Consider the following 14,991-nt stretch of genomic DNA (forward strand, 5'->3'; position numbering starts at 1 on the left):
CCTTCCAGCTGAACCTGGCTCTAACCTCATTTTGGACACAGAAAGTGCTTCTGCAAGTTATCTCCAAAGTGATGTGTGTTTAGCCTGTAGGGCAGAGTTAACCTCAAAAGCAGAGTTCACACTGGATGACTTGAGAAAGGCAAAGCTAGGGCAGTCCTAGCAGACTAAGATAATTATGGCACTTTGGCCAACCAACTGTTTTTTCATGTGGCCACATAATGAAAGCAAAAAGGGACTGCAAAGCAAGACCTTGCAGCGCTTAGGCTCAAGATGAGGGAGGAGAGCCGTAGCCCTGGGACCCTGGTGTCCACATCCAGAAGAGGCAGCAGATTAGGGAACTGTGAGACAGAGAAAGCAGAAGTTTCTACCCAGACAGATCCTTCACTGAAGGAAGTTGTGCTCACACGGGTCTCAGGTGTGGCTCAGACTGCCCAGGAAATTGCCACAGTGGGGTTTTAACTCTGGCAAAGCCAATCCAAAATCCCACCTTGCAAGAAAGGCCTCAAAACAACATCTGTGACAGGGGTGGAGCAGAATGTTTCTTCATGACCTGCCCCTTGGACTGCTCTGCAGCTAAAGGCAGAAAGATCAGTGCTTCTTGGACAGGCTGAGGATGACAACAGGTGCCAGATGCAGGTCATGTGGTGGCATCAGGCTCTGAGATGCCACCACAGGGCAAAGGGATGGTCACATCTGCATGAGCACTTCCCCAGCTATCCAGCCAGACTCCCCTTTCCAACAGGGAGCATGCTAGGGCATCACTGGTGCCTGGGTTAGAGAAGAGAGCCAGAAGGGGAGGAGGAGCTTTCTTACTCAGAAAAAGCACTTGTCAACACACTGGCCCAAACCCTTCTTAACAGGTCACTAAAATGCTACAGCAAACAGCAACTTATGGCTTCAGAATGAGTCTACTGCTGCTCAAACAGCCAGCACAGCTAAACAAACAGGCTGCCAGGGCAGGGGCTGTGTTTGTATTCACTGTTTGCACTCCTCTATGCAGTTAATGGGATATAGCATTTATCCTAAGAAGGTTGCAAAATAAAAGAGAGAGAAGGGGAAAATGGCTTCCTGTTGATTTCTTTTCAACTCCTTTTATCAGTTTCATGTATTGGCCAACCTGCCATTTTAGAAGACAGATTTGTGTCTTGTTAGGTAAATTGTAAACTTTGCTCTGGATTGATTTTTAATAGTACCTTCTTAAATAATGCCCTCTGGTGTCACACTACATCCACCCTGGATTTGGTTATGTCTGGGATTTTTTCTTCTGTTAGGAAAATGGATATCTTATTGACATCTAAAAGGGTTACAAGGCATAACGAAATGAATTATACAAAATTTAAAAGTAGAAAGCTAATAAAATGGGGGACTCAATAGATAAGGCAGGAAAATAAATCTAATTTGACTGTAACTTGAGTGCTTCCTGTTTATGAAGTAATAACCGTACCCTGGGATAAACCAGCATTAACCCAGAACACGGCTCTTGTTTTGTCAAATTTGGCTGGCTCTAACAATTAACAAATGGTGGCTCAGATTTCAGCTTTGGTGTGGTGATTATTTTGATGCCTGGTGGGAAATAAGGCTGTGATCCCCTACAAGGGGACTTCTGTGAGTTGCTTTTTCTAAAAAGTCCATGGGAACTACTTTGGCACAGGCCAGGGAAGATGCCAGAGCTGTTTCCTGAGGACTGTGCAGTGGTGTAGCACTGTGGGAGTCATCTTTATTTTTCATTTTTTACTTTGTGTCCTTGATGAGTCCCCCCTCTTTATTAATCCAGCCAAAAGTCCTCAGGCCCATTAGAGAGAACATTTTCAATTGCTTTCCTTCTCTCCCTGCAGGGAAGGGGTGGTGGAAGGAATGGACCCTTCCTTTCCAGACATGTTGTATTTTTGAGGAAACATCACATTTAATAAGATGAGCTCCTTTCTAGCAATATCAATGTGGTCTAATTCCAATCTGGAGGGGGCAGCTGCATCCTTTCCTCTGCTCTGGGTCAAATGTTCCTGGGCTGAGGATGCAAACATTTCAGTTTGGGCCCCAACACATCTGTTGTACAAGCACAGCACTTTGTTTCAAATCCCACAAACGTCCTTGTTCCAAGTAGGTCATTATATAATGGGTTTTGTATTTTCTCACTCCCAAAAGGGTCCTGGAGAATATGTTGTAACACCGTGTCAGTGTCCCCTGCCCTTGCAGTCCCTCCTGTGATCATCTCATCTGGGTGGGACTCTCTTGCTTGATGTCATTCAGCCCAGGGCAGCTCTTATCAGTGCAACAAAAATACCCAGCTCCAACACAGCCTGCATTGTTTCCCTCTGGTATTTTGCAAGTCCAGGCTCTGGGTTCCCTCTCCCATTCTCCCTGCTGCCTCCAGGGCATTCCTACCACCTCACTCTGCCCTGCACATCCCCACTCAGATGGAAACAACACAGCCTAGAGCAAGGCTGCTCCTCCTGGATGCCTTTACATATCCCCTTTATATTTGTTATGTCCTTTTTTTTTTTTTTCTTTTTTTTTTTTTTCTGGTACCCTCCCTTCCCACGGATGACTGTCATCACCCTCTGCTCCTTTCCTCAGCAGTTCCTGGATGGTGAGAGCACAGCCCTCACTACAGCAAAAGGGAGAAGGACTAGGGGTATTTGCTGGTCAGTAACAGGAGAAGCAAAGACGAGTTCTTTTTCCTATTCAGGCATCTAGAAATGGTCACAGGTCAAACTGGTTGCACTTTTCACCTTCCCCACAACTGTTCCGTTTTTGAAAGCTTTTCTGCAACAGGATGTGGCTAAATCTTTGTATGTGCTCTATGTGTAAGCTGGCACTCACACAGGACAATCTAAACACAGTAAAACAGGTTAGCAACAAGCTTGTTCTCTGTTCCCTAGTGAAGATGGTTCCCACCCTCCCATGGTTGAAAGCAGATATATAAAACCACTTGTTTGCTTTTTGCAAAGAAACACCAAATACCATTGCATGTGCTTCCTTCAGCTGGCTCCACAGAGTCTGGCATCACCCTCCTTTAACACACAGCGGTGCAGCTGGGAAGCTCTTCTGGAGAAGAGACCCATGGATTGTCACCCATCAGTGCACACTTAGCAAAGCAGAGTTGCAATCCCCAGCTGTAGTCTCAAAGCATCACCAAAATACAAACTGAGGGTAATAATGTACAGAAAGTCACTCACTTGCTCATTCTTTTCATACAGCCATGGTCTTTTTTCCACAAGTTAATCCACCCTTCCTGCATATGTCCATCCTTAAGGAACAAGACTTGTACAAGCTTCCATGATGTACCAAACCAGTGTTTGCCAATACACTAAAGGCCATGGTTAAAGATATGAGTGAGGTGAAGTTGTCCACTATGTTTTTGTTACCTGCTTGTTCAGCTTTGCTTTCCCAAATCAATGAGCTTTTGTAGAGGTTTGATTGTATCATTAGAACTCCTACTGTTTTGGTCATTCCTCATTTCACTTTTTATTTTTATTAAATACAGAGCATTTCCCATAACTGAATACAGATCTGTGAAAAGCCATCTTCTCAGAAAAATTGTAGCTCATAGGTCTCAACTGCTCCTTTGTTTCCAAGTGAGAGTCAAGTCTAACACCCAACCACCTGTCCTACCCACATGCCCATTGCCTCACACTCACACCAGTCTCCCCAAGAGTCAAAAACTCCCCCAGAGACATTCTTTTCCTTTAGAGTTTGTGTCCTATCAAGAGGCTTGCACAACTCCTCAAAGAAAGTCTGAAGTGGGTTAATGTGAAATGCCAGGGAACTGAAGGCTAGAGGTGACAGACAATCAGCTCTCATGTTGATTTCCTGGAATTGGTTTGTATTTCCTGACCATCCAAAAGACTCTGTTTTCATCCATCCCAACATGGGAAACAGCAGTTGCAAAGTTAGAAAGACGTAATACCTCTTAAGAGATTGAATATTTTTCTGAAGCATCCTAAAAGCAAAGAGCGTCAGCAAGATCCACTTGGGCAAAGGTCTAGCTGTGTCTCTGGTGCCAGGATTAGCAGGGCTGGTGCATGAGGAAGGAGAATGGGATGGATTTGGTCTGGGTTGATGTGCTCTGGGAAGCTTCTCTCTTTGAATGACAGAAGCCTTGCTCTGTCCTCAGCTGTGTCTGTGTGGGGTTTAACTGACATTGTGCTATTCAGGTGCAGAGATTACTTCTGCTCACCAAGTATTCATGTTCTTTTTGCTCTTGTCTCCTTTTCACTGGATATGATAATCAAGGTCAAAGTTGAGAACCAGCACGACTTCCGGGACATTGCCAGCATAGTAGCCATGGCAAAAACCTATGCCACCACCGAGCCATTCATTGACTCCAAATATGACATCCGAATCCAGAAAATTGGCAGCAACTACAAGGCTTACATGTGAGTGCATGGCTGTGCCAGAGCAAGATGGGGAGGAGACAGTGCTATGGATATTATCGAGTCGGTGTCTGCTCTGGGCAGGAGTAGGTAGCTGACTTCATTTCCTTGAAGAATAACCCTGCTGTTCTCCTCCCACCCCTGAACCCAGATCCCTCATCCACCAATCATCTTCTCCATTAGTCACTGTCAGGTCATTGTTTCTGGAATGTCAATCTCTGTCTGTCTTTTTTTGAGATTCAGCTAGTTCCCACTATAATGACTGTGTTCGGCCATCACCTCTCCATCCTGTTGTTGAAGGGCTCATCTTTCCCAGCAAAATCCTCCAGCTCCAAGTACCCTCTAGCGGGAACTGAACCCGCCCACTTTCCACCTGGAGAAAAAAATAAAAAAGATTGAACTAGCTGCAGCTCCTGGAGTCCTACAGTGTCCAGGCCATAGCAGCACCCCATCCTTCAGCCCACAGCAGCACCCTCTCCTTTCCCCAGATCACAGCAGATCACAGCAACACATCACATGAGGGGCACAGAGCACCGGGTGTGAATAGCCTCAGCCGGGGCAGCACACGGCATTTCTGTGGGCATTTTTCATGTGTGCTCCTTGACACATACAAAGGAGGGAGTGGAGGTGAAACATTTCTGTGGGTGCCCCAAAGCTCCTCCCTGCTCTGTGGGGTAGGTAGTGAGGGAGATGGCATGACAGCAATTTTCAATACTGGTATGTTTAAAAGTATTAAAAAGCATTCAGCCAAACTTAGTAGTTACCGCGCCCAATTAGAGATGCAACCACATGAGTCAGTGACACCTGTTTCTTCTTACTACAAACCAGTAAATGAAAAAAGCCACACAGCACAGCTTCTCCAGAAGCTCCTTATCCAACCAGAGAATTCTGGACAAATAGTCAGCTCCAGCAGTACATTCTTCAGGTCGCCAGATAAATTGCATATGTTACCTAATACTCACAACACTGTGACTGTTGGGTCCATGTCTACAAACCTCTAGGCCATAGTTCTGCTGAAACATAGCTAAACAAGATAGTCAAAATGTACACAATCACATATTTTTCAGCTATAACTGCCTAAAATTCCAAGTTGGATTCCTAGCACAGAGATGTTTAAGAAAACTAGATAATGACTGAGTCACATTCTTCATGGGAAGAAAGGACATGGGAAACACTTGCCTACTTCATGTGATCTCAATGAAAGAAAATTTATTTTTAATTGAATCAGGTCAACAATAGCACAGTTGCCTAATACTACATTAACATCTCAGAGAGTCTGACTCAAGTTGGCCAAAGGAAAGAAGGTTTAAAATATCAATTAAAATTCCCTATTCCTGCCAACACACCCAGCCTTGGCTCCAGAGCTTGCTCCCCAACTGCCTCTAAGTGAAACAAAGACCAAGTTAGCCTGACTATACTCTCTCCTCACTTATTATTTGCACTCACCGTGCACTCATCCAGAACAGGGATCAGAAATAATACCAGATGACTGAGGAAAGAAAGCAGTCACACTAAGACCTAATCCCACTTGGGAGTATAGCTGCACAAACAATTGTTTGCTAAAGAAAAAATGTTTTCATGTGAAAACAGTCATGAACAGAGAACACCTTAATGAGAAATGAAGCTCATTAGCAAAGAAAACAAACAGCAAAATTCACCCAGTGACTTGCTAACGGAGGTTGACTTAGATTCAGAAAGCCATTTATGGATGTGAGCTTGGGAGAGTGGTATAATCAGTCCCAACAGGAACTGTTCCTTCCACCCCAGCTTTAGACAAAATAAGTTATTTCTATGGCGTAAGTCCCTAGTATGTCCAAAGACAGAGGTAAAAGAACCCAAAATATCAGAGCTCTCACTGGTGTCCCAAATAGGAGACTCAAAACCATTAGTCATGCTAGCAAATCTCAGCCTTAAAGGCAATTCCAGCATCTGCAGTAGCGTCATACTAAGTTACTTACTTTGATCTGTGAGCCATGGAATCTATCCAGTAATTTTATACCTTCACCCACACATATAGACTTTAAAAACCCTTTTCTTTTGAGAAAAAACTGCACTAAAATTCTCCAGAATATGTTTACTTTGCACCAAGCATCTGCCAGAGGGAGGATACAGCAGGGTGAGTCATGCATTCCTCCCTGCCCCAGATGTTCAATGCACTTCCTTCCAGCCCATGGCCCAAGGCTTCAGTTCAGTTTCCCAGTTCGGCTTCAGTGCAGTGACTCCAGATTTACACTGCTAACAAACTCCAACTTTGTCCATGCCTTGAACCAGTCTGAAAACAGCAGATAAGCAGCGCATGATACGTGCCTAAAATTCCACCAAGTGTATTTGACTGCCATTGTAATACTGGTAAAGAGAAAACATGAAAACAGTTCATGTTACAGGGGAATGGGGGCAGAAATTATGCTTCCACACTCAGCCCAACTGGAGGCAAACAGCAGGATCATGTCCAGTTTAGACTCATGAAATGTTGCTCACTTTGTATTAAGCCAGCAGCTACTGGCTTTCAGACATGGGCTATTCTTGCCACCAGCTCTTAGTAAGAGGGTAATATCCTTCCTCTGTAGTTTCATGAGTGAGATTTCTGACTTGTCATCTCCAATGCAGTTCAATGTGCTCTGTAGGGGATACCACATGTCTAAACTAGAGCTACTTACAGACTGAGATAGGACACCAAGAGCTCTTGATCTGCTCATTTTTCCACTTCTAAACAATGCTGAAGGTGTTGTGGTCACAAATGTGTTTGAGCAACTGATCTCTAAAAGTTTGGGGTCCTTCTCTTTATGATACTGACTGTACACTGTGTGGTCCCCTGATGTTTAGGATGGTGGGAAGCCTTTCAGTCCCTAAGAGAAATGGGGCTTGAGGCAGGACATCCTTAGCAATTTTTTTTTGTCTTAAGTCTCCTTTTTCATTTCATACAATGCAAAAAAGAAAATAAAAAAGAAGCAGTATGAGGAGCAGTTGGGGTCACTTGGTCTATTTAGCTTAGAGAACAGGAGACTGAGGGGAGGCCTCATCACAGTCTACAACTTCCTCAGGAGGGGAAGAGGAGGGCAGGCACTGATCTCTCCTCTCTGGTGACAAGTGACAGGACCCAAAGGAATGGTCTAAAAAAGTTGTGTCAGGTGAGGTGTAGTTTGGAATCAGGAAAAGGTTCTTCCTAGAGGGTGGTTGGGCACTGGAACAGCTCCCCAGGGAAACGGTCACAGCACCACATCTGACAGAGTTCCATAAGCATTTGGACAATGCTCTCAGGCACAAGGTGTGACTCTTGGGGATGGTGCTGTGCAGGGCCAGGAGCTGGGCTCGATGATCCTTTTGAGTCTCTTCCAACTGAGAATATGCAGTGATTCTGTGATTCTGTAAGTTTGGGGGCACAGCTGACAGATGAACTGCTCAGACTTGCTTGGAAGGGAGTGATCTCGACACAGGCTGTGGTGCAGGGTTTGGTGTCTGATAAAGTGGGCTTCAAATAAAACTCTTTAGTTTCAAAATAGAAAAGTTCCCCAACAGGAAAGTTAGGAATACAGCAGAGATATATTTTAAATCTTATGTCCAAAACTGGCTCAAGATGGATAGGCATAAACAAGTCCAACAAATTAACCCAATGGCTCAAGCAGAGTTCTTATTTTGGGAGCTTTCCCATGTCAAATTTCCTTGTAAAACTGTCAAACTGTGGTTTACTTTTCTTAGGGACAACACAACTGCTTACATTTGGTATGCCAGGTACATTTTCTAAACACCAATGTCAAATCATCTTGTCACTAATGAGACTCCAGGAGTTCCCACCAGTACTAATGGGATTTTGAAAGTCCTCTGCCACTGCAGAGCCATTTTCTGTTAAAAATAAATGATAGCAAAGAGTGTTTCTTCCCATTGCAGAACTGAAAAATAAAATCCTAAGAATCCCATATCAAAAGAGAAAGAAAGGCTGAGGACTGAACACTGACCTTACAGGCCACATGACAGTCCAAGCTTGAGGAGGAATCCATTCTTTTGCTTAGGAAGTAGGGCAGCAAAATGGATGCTGGGTGAAGGCAACAGGCCCAAAAGTGAAGTATATGAAAACACAATTATTTCACACATGCTCTTTGGCCCCCCAGTCCACTCCGTTAAACATGGTCACAAAGATCATTTCAATTTCACAGCAACTAAACATACCAGTTTGGAGGAGAATTGGGAAAAGCACACCAGGGTGTCTCTCAAAAGAGTAAAGAGGAGCCTTAGGTAGTCAGCTATAATGATTCAAGTTTATAGTCTAGCAGGACATCAACATTAGCACTGCTGAACATAGTTTTGCAAATTCAGTGTCTTTTGTGCGTGTTGCTGAAAATGTGAGAGAGCTGCCAGCAAGGGCTCCCATAACCTCATATTGAAGTGTTGGATCACACCTCATACTCCCCTCATAAATCTCTTTCAGCGTGGAGAGGCTTCCTGGTTGTATCCTGTCAGCTTGTTGACTTGTCCTGGCTTGTACACTATGGAAGGGTTATCTGGAGTGTTGTCAGAGCAGGCTGTCCAATGTCTGCCTTGGGCCTAAGGTGAAGAAAAGGAAAATTTTCACCACTGACACTGATGGTGAAACCCGGAATTCTCTAACAACAGTACCTTTTTTGGAAAATAAGTATCAGTTGCAGCTAATGAAACTCCAAAGATCTTGAAATAAGAAATTCTCCAAGTCCTAACACAGTGAGCCACCATGAAAAGTCAATGAAAAGTCAGTATGATAATATATTTTATGACATCAGTACCACTGAAATAAAATTGAAGCGGACACAGTAGTACAATTGAAATCAAATTCAGGTAGACCCAGAATGTCAGAACTGATATTCTGTGAAGCTGCTCAGCAAATATTTGCTTGGAGAGCTTCTGTTCCATGGATGGAGGATGCTACCCATTGCAGAACATAAGAGTGATTATCCTAGAGATCTTTTACACACGTTTCAGCTCTCCTAGGTCTAATGTATAAAGAAAGAAAGTACTCACAGAGCCTGATGTGTGCTCAAGATTCCTTGGAGGTTTCTCTGCCTAAAATCTTCAGTCCGTTTTTCATGAGTCTGAACAACATATCCTGTATGGAGTGTTGTTCAGGAAGGATTTGGAAAGGCTTTTGGGAGGAAGAACCTCACCTCATCCCCTCCTGTACAAGCACAGAGTCAAGAATGAGGACTACAGTATGCAGGAGGATGGGTCAGGAGTCTATTTTCACGTTCAGGTTCTGTTTTTGGTTTGTTTTCCTAGGAGGACTTCCATCTCTGGAAACTGGAAGGCAAACACAGGTTCTGCGATGCTGGAACAGATTGCGATGACAGAGAGGTAAGGAAGAGTGTTTCAAGACAGTATGAGTTATTCTTGGGTTAGAAGGGAGGAATTGTATTTCCGACTTTGGTTAATTAAGAGAACTGGTAAGAGAGGTCTCCTGAGGGGCTGGATAAAGACTTTAAAAGACCAAGTGTTTTCTTAAAAAAATACTAAGGACACAAAGGCAAACTGTCCTGGTTTGAAGAACAGACTGAAAGTACAGCTAGAAACTAACATTGCTAAATCATTAGATCTTTAGTGAATGCAACCACAGGAAACAAGACCAGCATGCTAGGTCAAGCGTACCAGTACAAACATGTAGGGATAAAATCAGAAAGGTCAAAGCACAAAACACAAAATAACATGAGGTTATTCTAAAAGTATATTACTAATGAGAGGCAGAAAAAGAGTTTTTCTTCTGCTTAACAGAGGAAAAAACTGTTAGCTGAAGTGCTGAAAGCACAGTTTTGCTTTAGTCTCACAAAACTGGTCACTGCCTTAAGCTAAGGTCTTCTCACTGTTGAATAGAGCAGAAAGAATTCCCTCATGCATCTTACAGACTAAAATTTGCAAATGTTATTTCCATGTATTCAAATCACTGTGATATTTGCTAATACTGCAACTGCCTGACACTGTGGACTCATGGTAACATGTTTTGCAGTAATTCCTATCCTGCAGAACTAACACATGTTCTCATTGCTTTTCTCCATCCCATCTAAGTAGATTATTCACAGATTTATAGAATCCATAGATTACATGTAGGAATTCATTCTTAGTGAATTTATGATTTTTTTCAGATTATACCTCCAGTTTTGTCAGGTTCATGATTAATTCTGACTCCGTCCAGTTTTGGGCACCACAATTGAAGAGAAATAGCAAGGAGCTGGAGAAAGTCCAAAGGACAATAAAAGTAACATTTCAGGAAAAAAAACTAATGAGCTGTTGAGAAAAACTTGCAACAATTCTATGTAGTTCTATGTAGTTTTCCACCTTTTTCAGTTAGCAGACCACTGATATTTTTCCAGTAGGGGTGTAGACTACCCTGCCTGCAGTGCAGAGGTTCACTCTCCTTCATTAACTGTTATAGACCTGGAAGAAGTTGCCCACAAGCTGAACACCTCTTCATCCTAAAGATGAAAAGGCCAAAAGAGCATAGGGTCTTTAAATATATGAAAGCCTGTTAATAGGCATTTCTCACTACTTACAAGTATAATACTGTAAGAAAAAAATTATATCTTAAAAGGTTCCTTTGAACATTTCCTATATTTTCTTAAAGTAAATTTAGCATATCACAGAAATCGATGCTTTGAAGGGGATGGCAAATCTCTGTCCTCTTTCAGACCAGATTAAAAACATGTCTCCTCTTGGGAGCACGAGAGCTTTGCAGGCAACCATTGAAGGTCCCTTCTGCACCTTTAATTCTGTGAAACAGGGAAGCGAAGCCCCACATCAGATGCTGAAGGTGACTCTGCAAGACCCTAATAGTACTGTGGGAATTGGACATGATGATGCATCCTGGCTGTTTATGACACAGCTGAAGCTAGACACATGAAGGATAAACATAACCTTATTGCAGTGTTGTAAGACTAAAACCCAGATTCCTGCCAGAATACAACACTGCATTTTGAATGTTTGTTTTGTAATTTGTACCACAATTAAGCACTCCAGCCTTATTCAGCCATAAATGCAACAGACCCTGTTGAAATCTGTGAGTTGCCAGTGCATTAAACAAGGCAGGCATTTACTCAAATGCTCTGGTGAGTAGGAGCAACCTGAAGTACCTACTGTATGAACATAAGTACAAAGGATTGAAATGTTCAGGTAATGCAGAAATTACAATAAATCCTCTGAAAATGCAACACCTGGTGCATGTGCATAAATATGCTCTTCTTCCCTAAAATACTACTATTACATCCCAGTGGCCCTGATGCTCCCAGTGCTCACCTATGGCAAATAAACACTGAAGATGTGTAGCCATCAGACTCTCTGGCATAATCTACAATTCCCTGAGTCTGGCTGCTGAGCCCAGACACCTAGAGATGTTCTTCAGGAAGAGAGGTGGTTCCCACAATGGTGTCCCTGGATGCAGGGCCACGGCAGTGCAGTGTTCTCTCTGCCTTCTGCCTGACCCATGCAGTCCATAATTCTCTTCCTCCTTATGCTACTGACTCCCCCTCATACACTGTCTTCCTTGGGGGTCCAGAGTGAGCACACTTGGTCTCCTCATTAGGGATAAAAGAGCACCAGTAGTCATATAAGCCATAATTTTTCTTCTTCCCAGAGACATTGTGTTCACACAAGTTCATCATTATATTGTCAAGCTATGGGGACTTTGGCTGGCTTCAAGGACATAAATTTGTTCTTTAGCCAGAACAGCTCTTTCCCCAGTCCCTGTAGGGTCTGCAAAATGTCAGTGTTTTCATGAGACTGTGGCCTTCTCTCCCCTCTCTGTATCATGTCATAGTCCTGCTTACAGATCTGCTGTTCTGAGATTATTATTTTTATTTAAATGACCAGGACCACGGCACAGCTGCACAGGAAATAAAATCAGGCTGCCTCATTCCCTCCTCATTTCCACAGCGGGGGGATGTGGTCCCCCCATAATATGCCTCTTGTCATTCTCGCTCCTCCTCTGACTCCAGGATAGCTGAGGGGCCACTAGCTCACATTCCCATCCTGGGATGGATGGGGAAAGTGCTGCAGCCTGAAGGTCTCCCTCCAACAAATAGTGCCTGGTCCATGTGATGAGACTGCCTGACTAGGAACAACACCCAAGGGATAGAAGGAAGCAGGAGACTGTAAAAAGATAAAATTGAAAGTAAATTGTAAAATGCAGGAGCTACTGCGTTACAGATCAGAGAAGGGATGGCTACTACTTGCTAAATTCAACACTCACTTTCTGATCCTATTCCAGTCCAAATGTCCAGGACATCTTATCAGGAGAAAGCTGCCTGCATAATGGAGGGCTTTCAGGCAAAGCCAATACAAACGCTGAGGGGCCAACACTACTGGGAGATTAAATGAGCTAAATATTTATAGCTTGGCTGAATGACAACCAACTGGAGATCTGATGTAAATACCAAGGAAGGAAAGAAACATTTTAAGGTGGCTTGAGGGCAGGATTGAATCAATCTGAAATTAAGGGAAACTTTAGGCAAGATTCTTTATTTTTACTCCATCTCCTGTGAGTGGGAGTCAAGAAAGAGAGTCAAGGACGCAGCAAAACACATGAAGGACACCTTGTAATAAGGGCTCCCAAATCACTTTGTGTTCCTCTGGGCCCCAGGGTGGGTGGCTGGTTTTGGTGGACTACCCAAGGACAGTTAATCCTAGGCCATGTTCTCGTGGTTTCTGCAGGTACCGACTCTGGGCAGATGCCTGCTCAGAAATGTTTGGAGGTCTGGATATCTGCGCTGTCAAAGCTGTCCACAGCAAAGATGGAAAAGACTATATCATTGAGGTGAGAGCACAGGCAACCTGAATGTGGGTCTCCTTTGGGAAGTGTAGCTGCAAGCACTCTGCCTTGGAGTTCACACGCACCAACGCTCACCAACCCTGCGCGCTGCTGCAGTGTCTGCCCCTCCGTGCCCACCTGCATCCCCAGGCCATGGCCCACTGATGTGCTAGGAGCTGATTCAGAGCCCCAGCCAAACTAGCAGATACACAACAAGGTGTCAGGGAAAGTGCCTTCCTTTCTCAGTGTGGACCGTGAAAGGAAATGGAGAGCCACAGAGTGTTTGGCCACCTCAGCTTTCCAGCAGATGATTCAGTTCATTAAAAATCTCAGCTTCTCTCTGAATGAACCTTTCTTTGATCACTTTAAAGGAGACTTCAGAACAAAAATACTAATTGCACCTTATTTAAAAGAGGAAAATAAATGGTGAGAGTGTAGCAAAAGGTTCACAAGCAACAGGTGCAGCTTGATAGAACAAAAAAAAGAAAGGTGGATTTTCTAAAATCTTTTGTGTAGACAGCGTTCACTACAGTAAGAGGCCACAATGTTAATGAGTACATTTTGTACATTTTGAATACATTTTGTATTCAGGGCTGGACAGACTGTGGCTTTGAGAGCTAAAGCTCAATGTGCTCCTTCCCAGGCCAGGAGGCAGATATAGAGGTGGGGTAAATAGCACACTCAGATCATCCTAACAGGGCAGAGAAGGAAAAGCTGGCCAGAAAATCAAAGTGGGAAACTGAAGAGATGCCCTGGAGGAGAGACAATCCAGCAAGTAAGCAAGTGCCTCTGTCAGTATGTGGCTTGAGGAGACACAACATCTGACCTGCTGTAAACCCCACCAACACAGGCCAGCTGAGGAAGACAGCAGAGCCAGCCTATTGGCTTCATGCAGGGGTGCTGACACACTGGAAAGCTATGTGTGGGAGAGCAGTCCCACCCGCCGAGCGCTGGGATGCTGATGAGAACCACATGAGCCCTCCAGTGACTGCGCATTCCTGCATTATGTATCTGCTCTCCCCAGGGAGAGGAGCAGTGACCTGTCAAAGGCCATGTGACAGAAGCGTGCTGCCAGCAACCAAATGCTGGCAAGCCTCTGTCTTTTCCTGAATTGATGGGGCCAGGGCTAATGGGTCTGCTCCCGTATGCAATTCATCAGCACCTAGAGGAGCATCCCCTAGAGCAGACTGTTTCCCTGCTGTGCACTTATAAATTTCTATGCCCCTGCAGCTGGGAAAGAAGGAGGAAGAAAGCAGCCTTGCTAGAGACAACTGTAAGGACATTTGGATTGTGTCCACACATGGTTAGACGTGATATGTGGTTTTCTTATCCCTACATATATTCTTGCACATAAGCCTATGTACGTGCACACTCTGCTAGTTCTGGGCTTAAAGATTATATGGCTCTGTCTGGGTATGCCTCTGGGTTTTCACATCTGCCACTGTGTGTGACAGACCAGCGAGAAGCACATCCGTACCCTAACAGCCAACATCAGCTTGCACACAGAAATGCACGCTCATGCTCCTCTCTCTGTGACCAAGGTAAGCAGCAATGCATCTAATACAACACAAATCAGAAGAAACACAATATTGCTTCAGATGGTCGTGCTGAATTATCCCAGTGGAGAACCTGATTGAGTGGGCCTGATATACCAACATCTAGCAGGCATTCAGATGCCAGGCTGATAGATGTTGTTGGGAAAGGAGTAGAGTAGTGCAATATAAGGACCAGAACAAAGACAAACAGGTACCTTTTTATGCAGATCTGAGGGAGATGTTGACAAGTAATTAATTGCCTCCAGCCAACTTCCTGGGGTACTTTTCTTGGTCTGAAACTGATCCCTTGTTTTGCTTTTTTCTT

The 14,991-nt window shown here is 44.0% G+C and overlaps 1 protein-coding gene across 2 annotated transcripts in view; it reads left to right on the forward strand.

Annotated features, from left to right (window-relative positions):
• Nucleotides 1–14,991, forward strand: part of SYN3 (synapsin III) — a 191,048-nt gene that overhangs the window by 158,299 nt on the left and 17,758 nt on the right. For both annotated transcript variants that reach the window (XM_030263118.4, XM_030263117.4), the window contains 3 exons: nucleotides 4,234–4,376; nucleotides 9,618–9,692; nucleotides 13,035–13,137. In XM_030263118.4, coding sequence (XP_030118978.4) covers nucleotides 4,234–4,376; nucleotides 9,618–9,692; nucleotides 13,035–13,137 — 321 coding nt within the window. The remainder of the gene's footprint in view (nucleotides 1–4,233; nucleotides 4,377–9,617; nucleotides 9,693–13,034; nucleotides 13,138–14,991) is intronic.

This window comes from Taeniopygia guttata, chromosome 1A (genome assembly GCF_048771995.1).
Source record: "Taeniopygia guttata chromosome 1A, bTaeGut7.mat, whole genome shotgun sequence".
NCBI classification, from domain to species: domain Eukaryota; kingdom Metazoa; phylum Chordata; class Aves; order Passeriformes; family Estrildidae; genus Taeniopygia; species Taeniopygia guttata.